General features: G+C 42.4%; 1 protein-coding gene across 1 annotated transcript in view; it reads left to right on the plus strand.

Moving 5' to 3' along the window:
- Positions 1–18,961, plus strand: part of LOC132834281 (dynein axonemal heavy chain 8-like) — a 1,170,382-nt gene that overhangs the window by 258,240 nt on the left and 893,181 nt on the right. The window contains exon 13 of the mRNA XM_060853001.1: positions 10,331–10,407. Within this exon, the coding sequence (XP_060708984.1) occupies positions 10,331–10,407 (77 nt within the window). The remainder of the gene's footprint in view (positions 1–10,330; positions 10,408–18,961) is intronic.

The raw sequence follows: 18,961 nt of genomic DNA on the forward strand, positions 1-18,961 counted from the left end.
AAAAATCAAAAGGTGCAGACTATTTCTTTCAGCTGACCCTGGAGAAAGACAGCACCTGAGAATAAAACTGTTTTTGCTAAATTGCCTTGCCAATGGTGTGTTTGTGGGATGCTGCCTATATCAGAACCATTGTTGATTAGTGGTTGAGTAATATATTATCTTGTGAAATATTTCAATAGTATTAAAGTTGTGTCAATTCTTCCTTTTTTCATTTCAGTTGTGTTGTAAGAATAAAGAACGTTTTGATTAAAGCCTAGTGATGGGCCATGCGAATCACATCTGGAACAGAGCACTTTACACATGCTTTTAAGTATAAAAATTAGGGTCTCAGCTAACTCATTACTACATTTTGGGTGTTGGGGGAGGGCGGGAAAGGGGTGTTGGTCTGGCCCATCACAATATTTGGTGCTCATGTCCAGGATCAAAATATCTAAATTTAGGTTTGGTTTAGGATTATTGGGCTCAGACAGTGAGTGGTAAGTATTGATGTTTTTGGATGTTGCATTTGTTTAGCTTAAATTAGATGTGCCTTATGTAATAGTGGCTCTTACATTGGCTAAGAGTTTTTTTTGGGTATGGAAGAAGTCATTTGGAGTAAGACAGAAGGTGATTAAAGCAAAACTTTTGCAATTAGCAGGCAAGCTGAAGTTGAAGTTGCCTGTGTCAGGAACAAAAGGGCAGATAATTGTAGTAATAGCTCAGCACTTAGAATTGCCAGGAATATAATATAACTGGAATAATTAAAAATGGCTAAAATTCATTGAAAATGAAGCAGCTTAAATTAGAGGCAATGGCAAAGGAAAAAGACAAGCAAAAGCAAAAGATAGAGATAATTGCAACAGAACAAAAAACAAAGGGACAGCACAGTGACTCAGTGGTTGGCACTGTTGCCTCATAGCACCAAGATGCCAGGTTTGATTCCTGCCTCGGATGAATGTCTGTGTGGTGTTTGCACATTCTCCCTGTGACTGCGTGTGTTTCCTCCGGGTGCTCCGGTTTCCTCCCACAGTCCAAAGATGTGCAGGTTAGGTGGATTGGCCATTCTAAATTGCCCGTGGTGTTAGGTGCATTAGGGGTAAATGTAAGGCAGGGGAATGGGTCTGGGTGGGTTACTCTTCTGAGATTCGGTGTGGACTTGTTGGACCGAAGGACTGTTTCCATATTGTAGAGTATCTAATCAAAAAAAATTAAAACAGTATGGATATCAAAAGAAAATGATAAAGTTTGAGTTACATTTGAAAACAGAAGGAAAAGGAAGAAAGAATAATCCTGGCAGAAGAAAGGGATAAAAGGATTTTGAATTTCAGAAGTTGAAATTGAAAAATGAAAGATGATCTGAAATAGCAGAGATAAAAGTAAAAGATGGGAGTAATGATGAGGACAGTGAAGAGCAAACACATTGTAGCCAAAGGTTTGAAATCATATAAACTTTTGGAGCACAGCCATCTGGTATTATTGATTCAAGTAAAGTTGGTAAGTAGAGCTAATGAAGTATTTGTGTCAATATCAGAGGAGGTATGTGGGGAGTATGATAAGGTGAAAAAAAACCATCTTAAAAATGTATGAACTACTGCCAGAAGCCTACAAGCACCATTTTAGGAATCTAAGGAGGGAACCTGGTCAAATGTATGTAGAATTTGAAAGGATCAAACAAAGTAACTTTTGGTGGGTGGATAAGGGCATTGAAAATGGATCAGATATATGATGCTATTAGAGAGACTGATATATTGGAGGAATTCAAAGATTCCCTTCCTGAATTAGTGAGAACTGATGTGAAGATGAGAGTTAAAACTGCAAGATTATCATCAGAAATGACAGATGATTATGAGCTGGTTATAAATCAAAGTTTGGCTTCCAACATCAATTTCAATCTGTGAGGGATGGAAATTAGGGAGAATAGAAATCCTCAGGTGGTAAGGGAAAAGGAGATCTCGTTGAAGATGGTAAAGATAATTTACTACAGGGCTTAAAAAAAAACCAAGGGAGAACTCAGCTGTCTGAAACATCTTGGTTCCACTGTGGCAACCCTCTGCAAGAGAAACAGTACAAAACACATTTCTCTTCAAGGCACAGTACCATCACAGTGTTACCTGCAAACTTAGACATACTGTCCTCAATACTCATCTCTAAATCGTATATATAAATCAGACAAATTAAGGGTCCAGATACCGATCCTTGGGGGATGCCACTTTCAACTTGAATCCAGTCTGAGACATTCCCATCTTTACCTCCCTCTATTTTCTCTTGTTTAGCCATGCTGCCAAAGACCCATAAATCCTAAACATTTCTAATTTGCTAACCAATTTTCAATGTGGCACTGTATCAAATACTTTCTGGAAGTCAAAGTTTGCAACATCCATAGCACTACCCTCATTGCCCATGTCACTTTGTCAAAGAGCATAGTTAAATTTGTCAGATATCCTGCACTTGACAAAGCCATGTTGACTGTCTAGAATTTGCTTTTACTCTTTCAGTGTATATTTATCTTATCCTGTTTTATGGCCTCTATCAGTGTTTGCACTATTGATGTTAAGCTGACAAGTCTGTAGTTTCCTGGGTAATCCTTTGCTACTTCCTTCAACAACAGTGTCACATTTGCAATTCTCCAATCCCTCAGGAGTAACCCTTTGTTCAAAGAGACCTGAAAATTTCTATTAATAGCTCCAAACTTTGCTTCTTTACCTCTTAACAATTTCAGATTCATCCCATTCAAGCCTGGCAGCTTCTTTACCTGGAATGCTGCCAACCTTGTTAATAGCTTTTTATTTATCTATCACTGTACTATTCAGTTGCTCAACACCCACACTTTCAATTAGGCCATTGTCACCATCCTTCAGTTGGATAAAGGCAGAAGAAACATGTTAATTTAATTAGATTAGATTACTTACAGTGTGGAAACAGGCCCTTCTGCCTAACATGTTCACACCGACCCTCTGAAGAGCAACCCACCCAGACCCATTCCCCTATACATAACACTACGGGCAATTTAGCATAGCCAATTCACCTAACCTGCACATCTTTTGGACTGTGGGAGGAAACCGGAGCACCTGGAGGAAACCACCGCAAACATAGGGAGAATGTGCAAACTCCACACAGACAGTCGCCCAAGGTGGGAATATGAACCCCAGGTCCCTGGCGCTGTGAGGCAGCAGTGCTAACCACTGAGCCACCGTGCCGCCCTTCCTCTGCCATAACCTTTGCTTTTGTGTTCCATTTACTCTGCTTATTCCTCATGGGCCCCATTCTATCCTTCACCAATGTTTTATTCTTAACATATTTGAAGAACATTTTACTATTTGTTTTAGCACAGCCTGCTATCCTTTCCATGTGCTGTGTATTGGCCCTTAGGGAGGAAATTCCAGAATTTTGTGCCAGTGACAATGAAGAAATGGTGATGTATTTCCAAGTCAAGATAGTGAGTGGCTTGGAGGAGAACTTGAAAGTGGTGGTGTCCCTATGTATCTGCTGCCCCTGTGCTTCTAGGTGGAAGTGGTTGTGGGTTTGGAAAGTGCCGCCTAAGGATCCAAGCTGAATTTCTGAATTGTATCTTGTAGATAGTACACATTCTGCTACTGAACATTAGTGGTGAAGGGACTGGATGTTTGCAGATATAGTGCCAATCAAGTGGGCTGCTTTGTCCTGAATGGTGTCAAACTTCTTGATGGTTGTTGGAGCTGCAACCATCCAGGCAAATGTGGTATATTCCATGACACTCCTAATTTATGCTTTATAGATAATGAATAGATTTTGGGAAGTTAGAAGATGAGTTACTCATTGCAGTACTTCCTTACCTGCTTTTGTAGCCAATATGTTTGTGGTGAGTCTTGTTGAATTTCTGGCCAGTGGTAATCTCAAGGATGTTGAGAGTGGTGGAATTAGTGATTGAATATCAAGGGGTGGTGTATTGTCTCTGACTGGAGATGGCTATTGCCTGGCATTTGTGTGGTGTGAATTTAACTTGCCACTTATTATTAAGCGTGAATATTGTCCAGATCTTATTGCATTTAAACATGAACTACTTCAGTGTCTGATGCATAATGAGTGGTGCTAAACATTGTGTAGTCTTCAGCGAACACCCCCACTTCTGACCTTATGATGGATGGAAGGCCGTTGATGAAGCAGCTGAAGATGCTTGGACCTAGGACAGTACTCTGAGGAATTCCTGCAGAAATGTTGAGATTTCTGACCTCTTACAACCACAAGCATTTTCCTATGTGTCAGCTATGACTGCAGTCACCGGCGAGTTTTTCCCTCGAAACCCATTGATTCCAGTTTTGATTGGACTCCTTGACACCACACTCAGTTGAATGCTGTCTTGATGTAAAGGCCTGTCCCTCTCCCCTCCCCTCTGGAATTCAGCTCTTTTGTCCATGCTTGAACCAAGGCTGTAATGAGGTCAGGAGCTACATGGCCCGGATGGAACCTAAACTGGGCATCATTAAGCAGGTTATTACTGAGCAGATGCTGCTTGATAGTACTATTGATGACACCTTCCATCACTTTATTGATGATTGAGAATAGATTGGTGGAGGTGGGAATTTGCTGAGTTGGATTTGCCCTGTTTTTCTTTATGTACAGGACATACCTGGACAATTTTCTACATTGTGAGTAGATGTTATAACTGTACTAGAAGATCTTGGCTAGGGGAGTGGCAAGTTCTGGAGCACAAGTATTCCTACTATGACTGGAATATTGTCAGGCCCATAGACTTTGCAGTACTCAATGCCTCCAATCATTTTATGCTCTCACGTGGAGTGAATCAAATTGGCTGAAGCTGACATCTTTAATGTTGAGACTACTGGAGGAGGCTGAGATGGATCATCTGGTACATTTGGCTGAAGATTGATGAAAGTGTTTCAGCTTTCTCTTTTGCACCGATATGTTGTGCACCTCCATCTTTGAGGATGGGGATATTTGTGGAGCCTCTTTCTCTAGTATTTTCTTTAATTGTGCCACTGGCTGTGGCACGACTGCAGAGCTTAGATCTGATCCATTGGTTGTGGAATCACTTAGCTCTGTCTGTCACTTGCTGCTTATGCTATTTGACACAAAAATACTGCTTAGTAGCTTCACCAGGTCAACAGACCTCATTTTTAGGTCTGCTTGGTACTGCTCCTGGCATTATCTCCTACAGTACCCATTGAACCAGGGTTGATTCCTGGACTTGATGGTAATGAGTGAGTGGGGGGATATGTCAGGCCATGCGATTGCGCTAGAAGATTAGATTAGATTCCCTACAGTGTGGAAACAGGCCCTTCAACCCAACAAGTCCACACCAACCTTCTGAAGAGTAACCGCCCAGGACCCATTTCCCTCTGACTGATGCACCTAACATTATAGGCAACTTAACATTGCCAATTCACCTGGCCTGCACATCTTTGGACCGTGTGAGAAAACCAGAGCAAATTCATACAATAATGGAATCAAACCCAGGTCCCTGAAGCTGTGAGGCTGCAGAGCTAACCACTGAACCACTGTGTTGCCCCAGAATATAATTCTGTTGCTGTTGATGGCCCTCAGTGCATCACAGAAGCTCAATCTTGAGCTACTATACCTATTCTGTCCCATTTACCAGTGTGACAGTGTCATGCAACATGATGGAGGTTTATTTTCGATGTGAAGGCAGAACTATTCTTCACAAGGATTTTGCAGTAGACACTCTTAATGACAGATGTAATGGACAGATGCATCTGCAGCTAGCAGGTTGGTAAGGATAAGGTCAAGTATGTTTTTTTTCCCCCACTTTTTGGTTCCTTCACCAACAGCTGCAGACTCAGTCTAGTAGCTATGGAGGGACAGCAAGCAGCTAATCATGTATCAGAGCACTGAATAATGAAATGGGTGAACATTTTCGGAGTACAGCATCAGGCCACACCAGCTTTATACCTGCAGCACATACCAGCAGTTTACATGGTAAATATGCTCCAGGTCCTTTGACTAATTGGACATGTATGAAGGTCAAAAGAGACCAGTGTTTAATGGGATCAAGAGTTCAATCACTCAGAATGTCGGCACAATCTGTACGTGTGCTTGGTCCTAGCAGAGTCCAAAGATCAGGCTAAGTTGACTGACATCACCATATGGGTGTGATATGTGAGAAATGATTCTCCCTCTTCAATAATTTCAGTCTGAGTCAAATTCCGAAGCAAGTACTTATTGAAACATTCTTATAAGAATGGGTGTCTGACAAGTAGGCACACTGATCAACAGGTCACATCGCAAATTATACAGTTCAATTGAGTTTCTTGGTACTCCTCTTTTAGCTTATTGGCTTTAGCATGCAAAGCGTCCAAGCTATCATAAGCTACTCACGTCATCCCTCCTCTGTTTACTTCTCCCACTACTCTAAGCCTGTCGCCCCTTACTCTTGTTTGTTTCTTGCCTTATTTGGCCTTAGATGTGACAAAGTGCAGGTGTTAGCTTGACCGTTTCACCACATCCCTCTGTGGTCTATTGTTAGTGTGCATCACCCAACACTGTGGGCGGCACGGTGGCACAGTAGTTAGCACTGCTGCCTCACAGACCCTGGTTCAATTCCCGCCTCAGGCGACTGACTGTGTGGAGTTTGCACGTTCTCCCCGTGTCTGTTTGGGTTTCCTCCGGGTGCTCCGGTGTCCTCCCACAGTCACAAAGATGTGCGGGTCAGGTGAATTGGCCATGTTAAATTGCCCATAGTGTTAGGTAAGGGGTAAATGTAAGGGTATGGGTGGGTTGTGCTTCGGCAGGTCATTGTGGACTTGTTGGGCCGAAGGGCCTGTTTCCACACTGTAAGTAATCTAATCTAATCTGTACGTGCTTTCTAGATCAACACTTCTTCCCCACACTGAGCATTATGACCTGTTTGTGATTGTGTACATGCTTGCTAAAGCAACATTTCATCCCCTATAGCTCACACTGAGCCTTATGACCTCTGATTGTGATTTCTGCAGCACTGAGCCTTATATTTTTCACAATTTATTTTTACAAGTTTATTGCAGAAGGAACACTTACATTTTTCACAAACATATTCTCCACATATGTACCACTTTAATTTACGTATTGCTTGAAATGTGGCTCAGGATCCAGAAGGAAGGAGTTTGGAACCTGGGAAGAGGACAGGGGCTCAGCGCCTGAGGTGGGGTGATCGGAACCTGGGAGAGGTGGGGAATAGTTTGGAACCCAGGACAGGGGTCCAGATGCAGGATAGGGACAGGGTGGAGTGGAGAGGGACTCAGCAGAGAAGGAGATGTCAGTACACAGGGGGAAGGGAGTGGACCAGGACCCAGATGAGGAACCATCAAGACCTGGCAGGGGTGTCAGAAACCTCCCATTCTCTTGCCACCTTCAATTCTCTCGCCCGATCTAATTCTCTTCCCTGCCATTCTCCTCCCTGTGACATGACTGTGCCCTTTAAGAGATGTATTGTGTCCTACTTCTCTTGCAAAGAGTTTTTAGCACAGTGATGCCAGAATGTCACCTTCAGAAAGACAGTTTGTGAACACGTTGAGTTCTCCATCGGTGTCTTTTTCTCAAAAGAGCCAAAAGATTCAGGAGTGGACAGGATCGGGCTCACACAGACCCAGGAAGACTTTTAGTATGGCTTTCAGTTAGTGAGACGTCTGTGACTATATCGAACATTCCCTCTTCAATATCTGCACAGGCACTATACCCTGAATTTTCTGCCGTTACATCAATAACTGCATTGGTGCAGTGTCCTCATCTAGGCTGAACTGGAGCAGTTCATCGACTTTGCTACAACTTCCGTGCAGGCTTCAAATTCACTTGTTCCATCTCGGACACTTCCCTCCCCTTTCTTGACCTCACCATTTCCATCTCCAGCAACAGCCTCCAGACAGATGTCTATACAAACCCACAGACTCCCATAACTACCTGGACTACACCTCCCCCCACCCAGTATCCTGCAAGAACTCCATCTTATTTTCTCAATTTCTCTGCCACCACCACATCTGCTTGAACGAGGAGACATTCCACTCGCGAGCATCCCAGATGTCCACTTATTTTGAACAATGTGCTTTTCCTCCCTCTGTCATCAAGACAGCCCTCCGCTGCACCACCTCCATTCCTAGTTCCACTGCTCTAAACACCGCCCCAACGCAATAAACACAGAGTACCCCTTGTCCTCATCTATCATCGCACCAGTCTCCGCATCCAATGCATCATCCTCAAACATTTCCGCCAACTCCAAATAGACCCCACAGCTGAGAACATTTCCCCTTCCACACCCCTTTCTGCCTTCTGCAAAGACCCATTTCCTCCAACAGTCCTTGGTTTATGCCATCCCTGCCACTGAACCCCAGATACCTTCCCCAGCAATCTGAAAAGATGAAAAACCTGCTGGTACACCAACTTCTTCACCTCTATCCAGAGCCCCAAACAATCCTTTCAGGTGAGACAGAGTTTCACCTGCCTCTCTTCCAACCAAGTTTACTGTATCAGGTATTCCCGATGTGGTCTTCTCTACATTGGGGGGACTAAATTTAAACTCAAGAAACATCTCACCGAGCATCTCAGCTGTGTCCACAGGGGCCGACTGGACCACCCAATCACAGCCCATTTCAATTCCCCAAACCACTCCCTTTCCGACATGACCATCCATTGCCAAAACAAACCACAGCTCTATTGGACGAACAACACTTTATCTTCCACCTGGGCATCCTACAATTCGGAGGACTCAACTAAATTCTCTAATTTCAAATAACCTCCCTCCCCATCCCTCGATTCCCTTCCAAGCCCATCCCTCTCTCTTCCACTGCTCCCTGCCACCTACTGGATTCATTTCTCCCATTGATCAAACTGATTGTACCCTCTACTTGTCTTCACTTATCCCCACTTTACCACCCTGCCCATGCCTCTCCCTTTGTCTGGAGCTCCCGCCACACTCACCCCCAGTCCTGAAGAAGGGTTGCACCTGAAACATCCTTAATATAGCAGGGAGTCCACCTCATCCATGCTGACCAGATATCCTAAATTAATCTAATCCCATTTGCCAGCATTTAGCCCATATCCCTCCAACCTCCAGTCTCCACCACTTCTTCTGACATTTCATTCCATTCGCTCACCACTCTGCATGAAAAAGTTGCGTCTTAGGTTGCTTTTAAATTTTTCACCTCTCAGCTTAAACCTATGCCCTCTAGTTTTGGACTCCTTTAGCTTGAGGAAAAGACCTTGAATATTCACCCTTTCTGTGCCTCTCATGATGTTATAAACCTCTATATGGTCATCTCTCAGCCTCCAACACTCCATGGAAAATAGCCCCAGCCCATTCACCCTCGCACTGTAGCTCAAATCCTGCAACCCTGGCAACATGTTTATAAATCTTTGTTTAACCCTTTAAGGTTTAACAACATCCTTCCTATAGCAGGGAGACCAGAACTGAACACAGTATTCCAAAAGTGGTCTACATCTGCAACATGATCTCCCATCTCTTATACTGAATTCACTGACCAATAAAGGTAACACGGTTGCTCAGTGGTTAGCACTATTGCCTCACAGTGCAAGGGATCTGGGTTCAACTCCACCCTCGTGTGACTGTCTGTGTGGAGTTTGCACATTCTCCCCATGTCTATGTGGGTTTTCTCCGGGTGCTCCAGTTTCTTTTCACAATCTAAAGATGTACAGGTTAGGTGAATTGGCTATGTGGAATTGTCCATAATGCTCATGGATGTGTAGGTTAGGTGCATTAGTCAAGAGTAAATATATATTAAAGGGTAATGGATGAATCTGGGTGGGTACTCTTTGGAGGGTTGACGTGATCTTATTGGGCTGAGTGGCCTGTTTCCACAATGTAGGGATTCTATGACAAAAGGTCCAACCCATTGATGGACTTATTTGATAGACAGTACTTTGACTTAGTTATCAATGATACCAAACACCTCTTCATTATCCTGTCTACCTGTGACTCCCATTTTTAATGAACTACAAACACATACTCCATGATCTCTTTGTTCGGCAACACCTCCTTGGACCTTACCATTAAGTGTATACATTTTTTACCTTCTACGTGCTGGTGCCCATCTCCTTGCATATTTAATTTCAACACTCTCCAACCAGACTAGAGAATTTTCCCATGAAGATATTGGTCCCAGTTTGTTGAGGTGCAACTCATATCTTTTGAATACGTACTTTCTGACTAGAACTGGTCCCATTGTCTCAAGAATCTCAAGCCTTCATGTGCCATTCCTAACCTAGCCATCCTCCTTTTTTTTCATTCATAGTATGTACTTTGAGTTAAATAATTAGAGGCAGCTTGTTGCAAATCGTAAATACCTTGTAGAAAACAGAGAATTGAATATCATGAGAACTAATTATTTTTTCTGTTTAAATATTTTAGAACTTGCTTAATGACTTCATGAGTAACTCCTTTGCTCAAATTATTTCTTCACGGCATTCTTTACAACTTCTAAAAAGGCAAGTATTCAAATTAAATATTTTATCAGTATAAAATTTTGATTCGGAAAGGATTGATTTTTTTATTGGTAACTGTGCTTGTTTACAAATCTTCATGGTCCAGAGATGCAAATATTTTAAAAATGCAATATTTTAAAAATGCAAATATTAAAAAAAAATGCATGTAATAGTGAATGTTAGCACAGCAAATTGGATTCCTTGTGAGGCTAGTTGGTTGAGTTGGCTGGAGGCAGTTGTAGATTAAATTACTGACAACAAGTGGTTTGCCCCCATTCTAGTAGGTTGGTTTTGGATCTTACCTCTTTGACCTATCTGTGTTCAGAGATTGTAGTGCTGTGTGTTGGATCTGCATTTGGACAGAGAGCTGAAGAAGGAGAATTTTTAAAAACACATTCATGGAATGTGGCTATCACTGGTTGGGCCAGCATCTATTGTCCATCCCTAGTTGCCATTGAGAATGTGGTGATGAACTGCCTTCTTGAACTGTTGCAGTCCATTTACTCACATTGTTGTTAGAGAGAGAATTGTAGAATCTTGATCAAGTGACATTGAAAGAATGGTGATATATTTCCAAGAAAGGGTGGTGAGTGGCTTGAGGGTTGCCTGTTGCCCTTGTCCTAGTAAAAAATGAGGTCTGCAGATGCTGGAGATCACAGCTGCAAATGTGTTGCTGGTCAAAGCACAGCAGGCCAGGCAGCATCTCAGGAATAGAGAATTCGACGTTTCGAGCATAAGCCCTTCTTCCTGATGAAGGGCTTATGCTCGAAACGTCGAATTCTCTATTCCTGAGATGTTGCCTGGCCTGCTGTGCTTTGACCAGCAACACATTTGCAGCTATTGCCCTTGTCCTCCTAGTTAGTGGAGATTATGGGTTTGTTAAGGAGCATTAGTGACCTAATGCACCTTAACAAACCCTACAAGCTCTTGTAGATAGTACACACTGCTGCTACTGAACTTTGGTGGTGGAAGGTGTGGATGTTGGTTGGTGTGGTGGAAGGTGTGGAACTAGTGGGCTGCTTTGCTTTTGATGGTGTCAAGCCTCTTGAGTGTTGTAGGAGCTGCAATCATATCAATATGTGGGGTGTATTCCTTCACATTCCTGACTCATGGCTTATAGCAGGTGGACAGGCTTTGGGGAGTCAGCAGATGGAATGGTGCAATATTCCTAGTCTTTGAATGAACTGCTCTTGTAGCCACATTTAAATGGCCAGTCCAATTGAGTTTCTGGATAATGGTAAGCTTCAGGATGTTGACAGTGGAAATTCAGTGATAGCAACACCATTGAATGTCAATCATTGATGGTTAGATTCTCTCTTGTTGGATGAAGGTGGTAATTGCTTGGCAATTGTGAGGCAGTAATGTTGCTTGTCACTGTTCAGCTCAAAACTTGATATTATCCAGGTCTCATTGCATTTGGATATGGACTGCTTCAGTATCTGAGGAGTCATGAACAGTGCTGAACATTGTGCAATCATCCCCACTTCTTACCTGATGAGAAGGTGGAGCAACTGAAGATGGTTTAGCCTAGGCCACCATGCTGAGGAACTCCTGCAGAGATATCTTGGGCCTGAGATGATGACTTCCAATAGCCATAACCATTTTCCTTTGTGCCAGATATGACTCCAGTCAGCAGAGGGTTCATCTCTTGATTGCAATTGATTCCAATTTCTACGGCTTCTTAATGTCACACCTGAAAAATGTGGCCATGATGTCAAGGACTGTCACTTTCACCTCACCTCTGGAGTTCACCTCTTTTGAACAAAGGCTATAATGCAGTGAGGTCAGAATATGGAGTTTAAGGAAAAAATGGGCTGTGATATCAGGGATTTTGCTGTGGGTTTATTTCTAAAATAGAAATTCAATAGAACAAGATTTGAGGAAATCTCCTTGGCCTTCTTCAACAATGAATGGGAATAAAACAGGAAAAGAGTAAATCAAACTTCACTGTCTTGGGCTTAAGAGGGGAAAGGCAATCATAATTTAAACTTACCCCCTACTCATAGAGTTATAGAGTCATAGAGTCCTACAGCTTGGAGATAGGCTCTTCGGTCTAATCTTGTCCATGCTGACCAAAATATCCATCCACGCTAACTCCATTTCCCTGCACTTGGCCCATATTCTCCTAAACCTTTCCTATCCATGTATTTGTCCAAATGCCTTTTAAATGTTGTTAATGTACCCACCTCAACTACTTCTCCTGACAGCTCATTCCAAATGCATACCACCCTCTGCGTAAAAAGAAGTTGTCCTTCAGGTTCCCATTTATTCTTTCCCCTCTTACCTTAAACTGATACTCTCTAGTCCTTGATTCCCCAACCCTGTGAAAAAGACTGAGTGCATTCAGTTACAAATCACACAACACCAGGTTATAGTCCAACAGGATTAATTGGAAGTACTAACCTTCAGAGCGCTGCTCCTTCATCAGGTGGTTGCCTATCCATGCCTCTCATGATCTCATACACTTCTATAAAAGCCCCCTTTAGTCTCCTATGCTCTAACAAAAAAAATCTATCTTATCCAACCTTTCACAATAACTCAGTCCCTCGAGTCCTGCCAACATCCTTGTAAATTTCTTCTTTCCAGTTTAATAACATCCTTCCTACAGCAAGGTGACCAAAACTTAACACAATACTCCAAAGGCGGCCTCACCAAACTCTTGTACAACTGCAACAAAACTTTCCAACTTCTATACTCAATGCCCTGACTGATGAAGGCCAGTGTGCCAAAAGCCTTCTTCACTGCCCTGTCTACCTGTGACTCCACTTTCAGTGAACCATGCACCTGAACTCCAAGGTCCCTCTGTTCCACCACACTCCTTAAGGCCCTACCATTCACCATGAAACTCCCATCTTGCTTTGACTTTGCAAAATGCAAGACCTCACAATTATCTGTATTAAATTCCATTTGCCATTTCTCAGCCTACTTCCCCACCTGATCAAGGTCCTGCTGCAATTTCTGAGAACATTCCTTACTGTCCAGTGCACCACATATTTTAGTGTCTCCTGCAAATTTACTAATCATGGTCAATAAAGTGTGGCGCTGGAAAAGGCACTGCAGGTCAGGCAGCATCTGAGGAGCAAGAGAGTTGATCTTTTGGACATAACTCTTCATCTTGGGAGGGGGAGGGGGCTGAGAAATAAATGGGGGAGGGGGCTAGGGGAAATGTAGATGAGATGATGATAGGTGGGTGGAGGTAGAAGATGATTGTGATAGGTTGGTGGGAAGTGCGGAGCAGACAGGCAGGAAGGAAGATGGATAGTTAGTTCAAGTGAGGAGGACAGTATCGAGTCGGAGGGTTGGATTTGGAATGCGGTGGGGGGTGGGGAGATTTGGAAACTGGTGAATTCAATGATTCAATGTTGAGGCTGTGTGTTTGTAGGCTCCTGTGACAGAAAATGTGCTATTGTTCCTTCAGTTTGTGGGGGATCTTTGTTATGGACTAGATCAGATCACTCAAAACATTCTTAAGCAGGCAACCAAGATCATAACTTTGCAATTTATTTAGGTAAGTGGTCAGTGAAAATTACCCAGTGTTAGTTAGCTAGGTTGATTGCCAGGTTTTTAAACAGACAAAAATTTATTCACAAAATTACACAATGAAACACAAAGAACAGAACAATGAACTCCTACAGAACTCAGTCTATCCAAACTAGACTTAATTATGCTGTTCTAAACATACACAACAATCCTAATAAGCAAACCCCTTTAAAAAAAACAGTAAAAATGGAACAAATGCTTACGGGTTAAAGTTAGAAGGCCAGAAGGAGAGAGATAACCTGTTTCCAAATAGCTGAACTCCTAACTAGTTCTGGACTGAACTGCACAGCTAGAGAGCTGACCACTCCCCTTTCTTTATACAGGTCACTTCTAAAACATGACCACTTTGGCCTGAAGTCACATCTGTTTACATAAAAACAAAAGGCCTGTCAACATCCTTTTTTCATCTCTGTACCAAACTAGTCACCTCGGAGCCTAGACCTGTTTATGACCCTTCTGAAAAAAATCAAGGACACCGTATCCTTGAGAAAAGGAACAGCTTTTTGGAAAAAGGGATTAGCTTTGTGACACCTCCTCCCTTAAAAAATGCACCGTCAACATCAAAAGATGGTTTCATTTTAAAACCCTTCAAAAACCCAGTTAGTAGTCTACACACTCATATACACTATACTAACTTTAAAATGCAAACATGCATAACTACATGGAAATTTAGGACATGACATCTCTGCCACCGAATGCCTCCATACATCATTCGAGTGTTGATAATGTATCGGCAATCATGGTTTTACGACCTGCCACATGCACAATTGTCAAATTAAATGGCTGCAACAACAAGCTCCATCTAAACAATCTGGCATTTTGTTCTGAAATTTTCCCACACATGTCAATAGATTATGATCAGTATATACGATTGTCTTAGATGTAATGCCAACATCAAACTTAAAATCTATTTCCCCACTGTTGAATATTTCTGTTGATGAACATTAAACTTCCTGGAAAAATACCCGATGGTTCTTTCTATCCCCTCATCCTCCTCCTGCAAGAGCACCGAACCGGCACCCACATCACTGGCATCGATAACCACCTTGAAAAGCTTCATGTAATCCAGTACGGCTAATACTGGGGCAGTGGTTAACACAGTTTTTAGGCTATCAAATGCCTTTTGACAGTCCACTGTCCAATGAAACTTCTTGCCCTTTTTAACAATTCGGTGTGTGTTAGAGCCACACTGCTAAAGTTAGGCACAAACTTTTGGTAAAATCCACTCAATCGTCGGAACAGTAGTACCGCTTTTCTCGTCGACGATGTGGGAAATTCCCCAATTACTTTCATTTTGCATCGAGTGGGGCCATTTGTCCATTTGTCCATGGCCCAGGAAGGTGACTTGGGCTTTGGCAAATTCACTTTTAGCTAGGTTTACCACCAAGCCTGCCTTCCAAAATCGATTGAACAAGTCCGATAAATGCAGTAAATATTCCTTCATTGAGTGACTAAAAATCACCAGGTCATCAATATACACCACACAGTTGGGTAACCCAGTAATGATCTTATTAGCCAGTCTCTGAAGTGTGGCTGTAGCATTTTTTATGCCAAATGTCATAACTTTAAACTGATATAGTCCATTTGGCATTACGAAAGCCGAAATTGCCTTTGCTCGCTCTGTCAGAGGTGCTTGCCAGTAGCCTCTGAGCAAGTCCAACTGAGAAAGGTAAGTTGCTTGTCCCACTTTTTCGACACAGTCCTCCAACCATGGTATTGGATATGCATCAGTCTTTGTAATGGTGTTGACTTTGCAATAGTTCACACATAACCGTTGGGTACCATCTGGCTTTGGCATTATGACGATGGGTAAGCTTCAATCACTGCAACTCACTTTGATTGTGCCAACTTGGAGCATGCGTTCTATTTCCTTCTGAACCTATGCCAACTTCAGAGGGTTATGCCTAATCGGAATAGCATCTCCTATCTCTATATCATGTACAATTAGGTTAGTACTTGCCAGTTTACTTCCACATATCTTTCCATGTGATAGTAATGGCTCTTTCAGATCATTTTGATTTTCTTGTCGAAGGTAACTCAATAACTTATCCCAATTTTTGACAACTTCCTCACTGTCCAAATTGATTTGAGGAATGTCCAATTCAGAATCTTCTGAACTTGATTGTTCCTTTTGTGCTGTAATCATTAACACCTCTTATTTTCCTTCCCTATCAAAATAACTTTTGAATATAATCACATGACACACTGTGTGAGATTTCTTACTGTCTGGAGTCCTTATTAAGTAGTTCACCTCACTCAATTTCCTCTTGATTTGATAAGGTCCACTAAATTTGGTTTTAAAGGCTCATCTGTTACTGGAAGTAACACCAATACCTATCCAGTCGCAAAATTGCGAACTTGTGATTTCTTATCTGCTTCCTGTTTCATTGTACGCTGTGATACTTTTAAATGCTTTCTAGCCAACTATCCAGCTCTGTTCAATCATCCTCTAAAATTTGACACATAGTGGTCTCTGAATTCTGACTTATTAATTTCTCCTTAATCAATTTTAACGATCCTCTTACTTCATACCCAAAAATTAATTCAAATGGACTGACTTTGGTTGATTCATTTCGTGCATCTCTGATTGCAGACAATACAAACAGAACTTCCTTATCCCAATCCTCTAGATTATCCTGACCATATCCTGACCATAAGCCCTCAACATGGTCTTCGGTGTTTGATGCCATCTCTCTAGTTCTCCCTGCGATTCTGGATGATACGCAGTAGATTTGAATGGATTTATTCCCAAGTTATGCATAACCTCCTTGAATAGTTTGGTTATGACGCTTGATCCTTGATCTGACTAGATCTCTATTGGTAGTCCGTATCTAGTAAAAAAAATTAAATAATTCTTCTGCATCCCTTTTAGCTGTGATGTTGCGTAATGGGATGTCTCTGGAAATCTCGTTGACACACCCATTTTTGATAATAAATACTTATTTGCACTTTTTGTTTGAAGTAGGGGACCTACACAAATAATCAAGACTCTTGTGAAAGGTTCCTCAAATGTTGGAATAGGTATTAAAGGTGCAGGTTTTATTACTGCCTGTGGCTTTCTGATTAGCCGACATGTATGACACGTCTGGCAAAATTCAACGACATCCTTGTGTAGTCCAGGTCAGTAAACATGTCTTTGTATTTTAGCCTGTATTCTCCTCACCCTTAAATGATCTCCAAGTGGTAGCTCATGCACCACTAGCAGCACCTCCTTTCTATGTCCTACTGGCAAAACTATTTTGAAGAAAGTCTGTCCATTTCTCATTTTCTTGAAAGTGTGATGGTCTCCATTTCCTCATTAAGACATCAATTGTTAAGTAATAACATATAGGGATGCATTCACTCTCCTTCTCTGTATATGCCTTTTGATACAGCTGTTTTAACATCTCATCTTTCTGCTGTAACTCAATAAGCATCGCAGAGCGAAAAATGCTTGCATGTTTACCTAGGTACTCCTGCTTTGTCACACTTATTTGATCAAAAAGAAAGTCTCGGATAAAGCGATTTCATAATCCTTATCTTTGCCTTTTGTTCTTTTTTTTTAGATTAGATTACTTACAGTGTGGAAACAGGCCCTTCGGCCCAACAAGTCCACACCGACCCGCCGAAGCACAACCCATCCATACCCCTACATATACCCCTTACCTAACACTACGGGCAATTTTTTAGCATGGCCAATTCACCTGACCCGCACATCTTTGGACTGTGGGAGGAAACCGGAGCACCCGGAGGGAACCCACGCAGACACGGGGAGAACGTGCAAACTCCACACAGTCAGTCGCCTGAGGCGGGAATCGAACCCAGGTCCCTGGCGCTGTGAGGCAGCAGTGCTAACCACTGTGCCACCGTGCCGCCCTGCTTCTCTCCTGCTTCAACTTGTGCCTCTGTGATCTTGTGATCACATGATCAGGGAAAATTTCTGGATAAACATCCTTCATTTCTTCAGTTGCCTGCTCTCCATTGGCTTTTCAACTAGAGTAGGCAGCACAGCTGCAGGTGAATCAGCTATATCATTTGCAAGGGCAAATTGTATTCCTGAAGCTGGGAGTTTGTCCAGTACTCTTTTCTCCACTCTTTTCTGAACTCTCTAGCCTCACTTTTGATAATTGAGTGCTTTTTGTCTCACCATAAATTCCTGTTTACCAGTAGCTTTTCTGGCAATAGTCCCTCAGGAGTACATATCTCCTCATTCTTCAGCATTACAGACTGAGAGGATCCTGTGTTTCTTCATATTTTAACCTCTTTACCTGCTTCTCCTGGCCTGTGTGGTTAAACCTTACCCTCGCATGTATATTATTTAAGCTGATCTGGTACTTCCTCCTTAGTCAGCCTCTGATCATTTTGTACAGTCTGAGGCAGTTGTCTAAATTCCCTTGTGCTCTTTGTTGCGAGTCCAACAAAGCAACCAGGCTTGTCCGGTTTTCCTACATCTGGTGGTAATGGGGAAACAGGGACTATTGCAATCAGGCTTGAAACCTTTCTGGACCCAGTGAGACCAATCATTGTACAGTATGGCACATTACTATGGGGAGCAAGAGTAATTGTATCTAGTAAAGATTGTTGCCAGATACTGGCTGAGCTCCACCACAGTCATCCAGGGATTTCCAAAATAAAAATGCTGGCAAGAAGTTATGAGTGGTGGCCAGGATTGGATGCCAAGAAAACTGCATCTGTGGGCCGGTGCCCAGAGTGCCAACAAGGACTAGAATTACCACTAGCAGCACACCCATATGGAAATAACTAGGTAAACCTTGGACTCAGTTACACATTGACTGAGTCAGTCCTTTTATGGGCTCAATGCTTTATGCATTGTGGATGCACATTCAAAGTGCATCACTGTAATCTCAGAAAGTCTTCTTCTCTGTCTACTAATGCACAGGAATGAGCATCGTTTGCAATACAGGGACTCCCGAAAGTATTGGTCATGGACAATGGGATGTCACTCACCAGCAGGGAATGTGAACATTTCCTAAAGTCAAATAGCATTTGGCATGTTCAAATAGCTCCATATTCTCCA

This window comes from Hemiscyllium ocellatum, chromosome 3 (genome assembly GCF_020745735.1).
Source record: "Hemiscyllium ocellatum isolate sHemOce1 chromosome 3, sHemOce1.pat.X.cur, whole genome shotgun sequence".
In the NCBI taxonomy this organism is placed as follows: Eukaryota; Metazoa; Chordata; class Chondrichthyes; order Orectolobiformes; family Hemiscylliidae; genus Hemiscyllium; species Hemiscyllium ocellatum.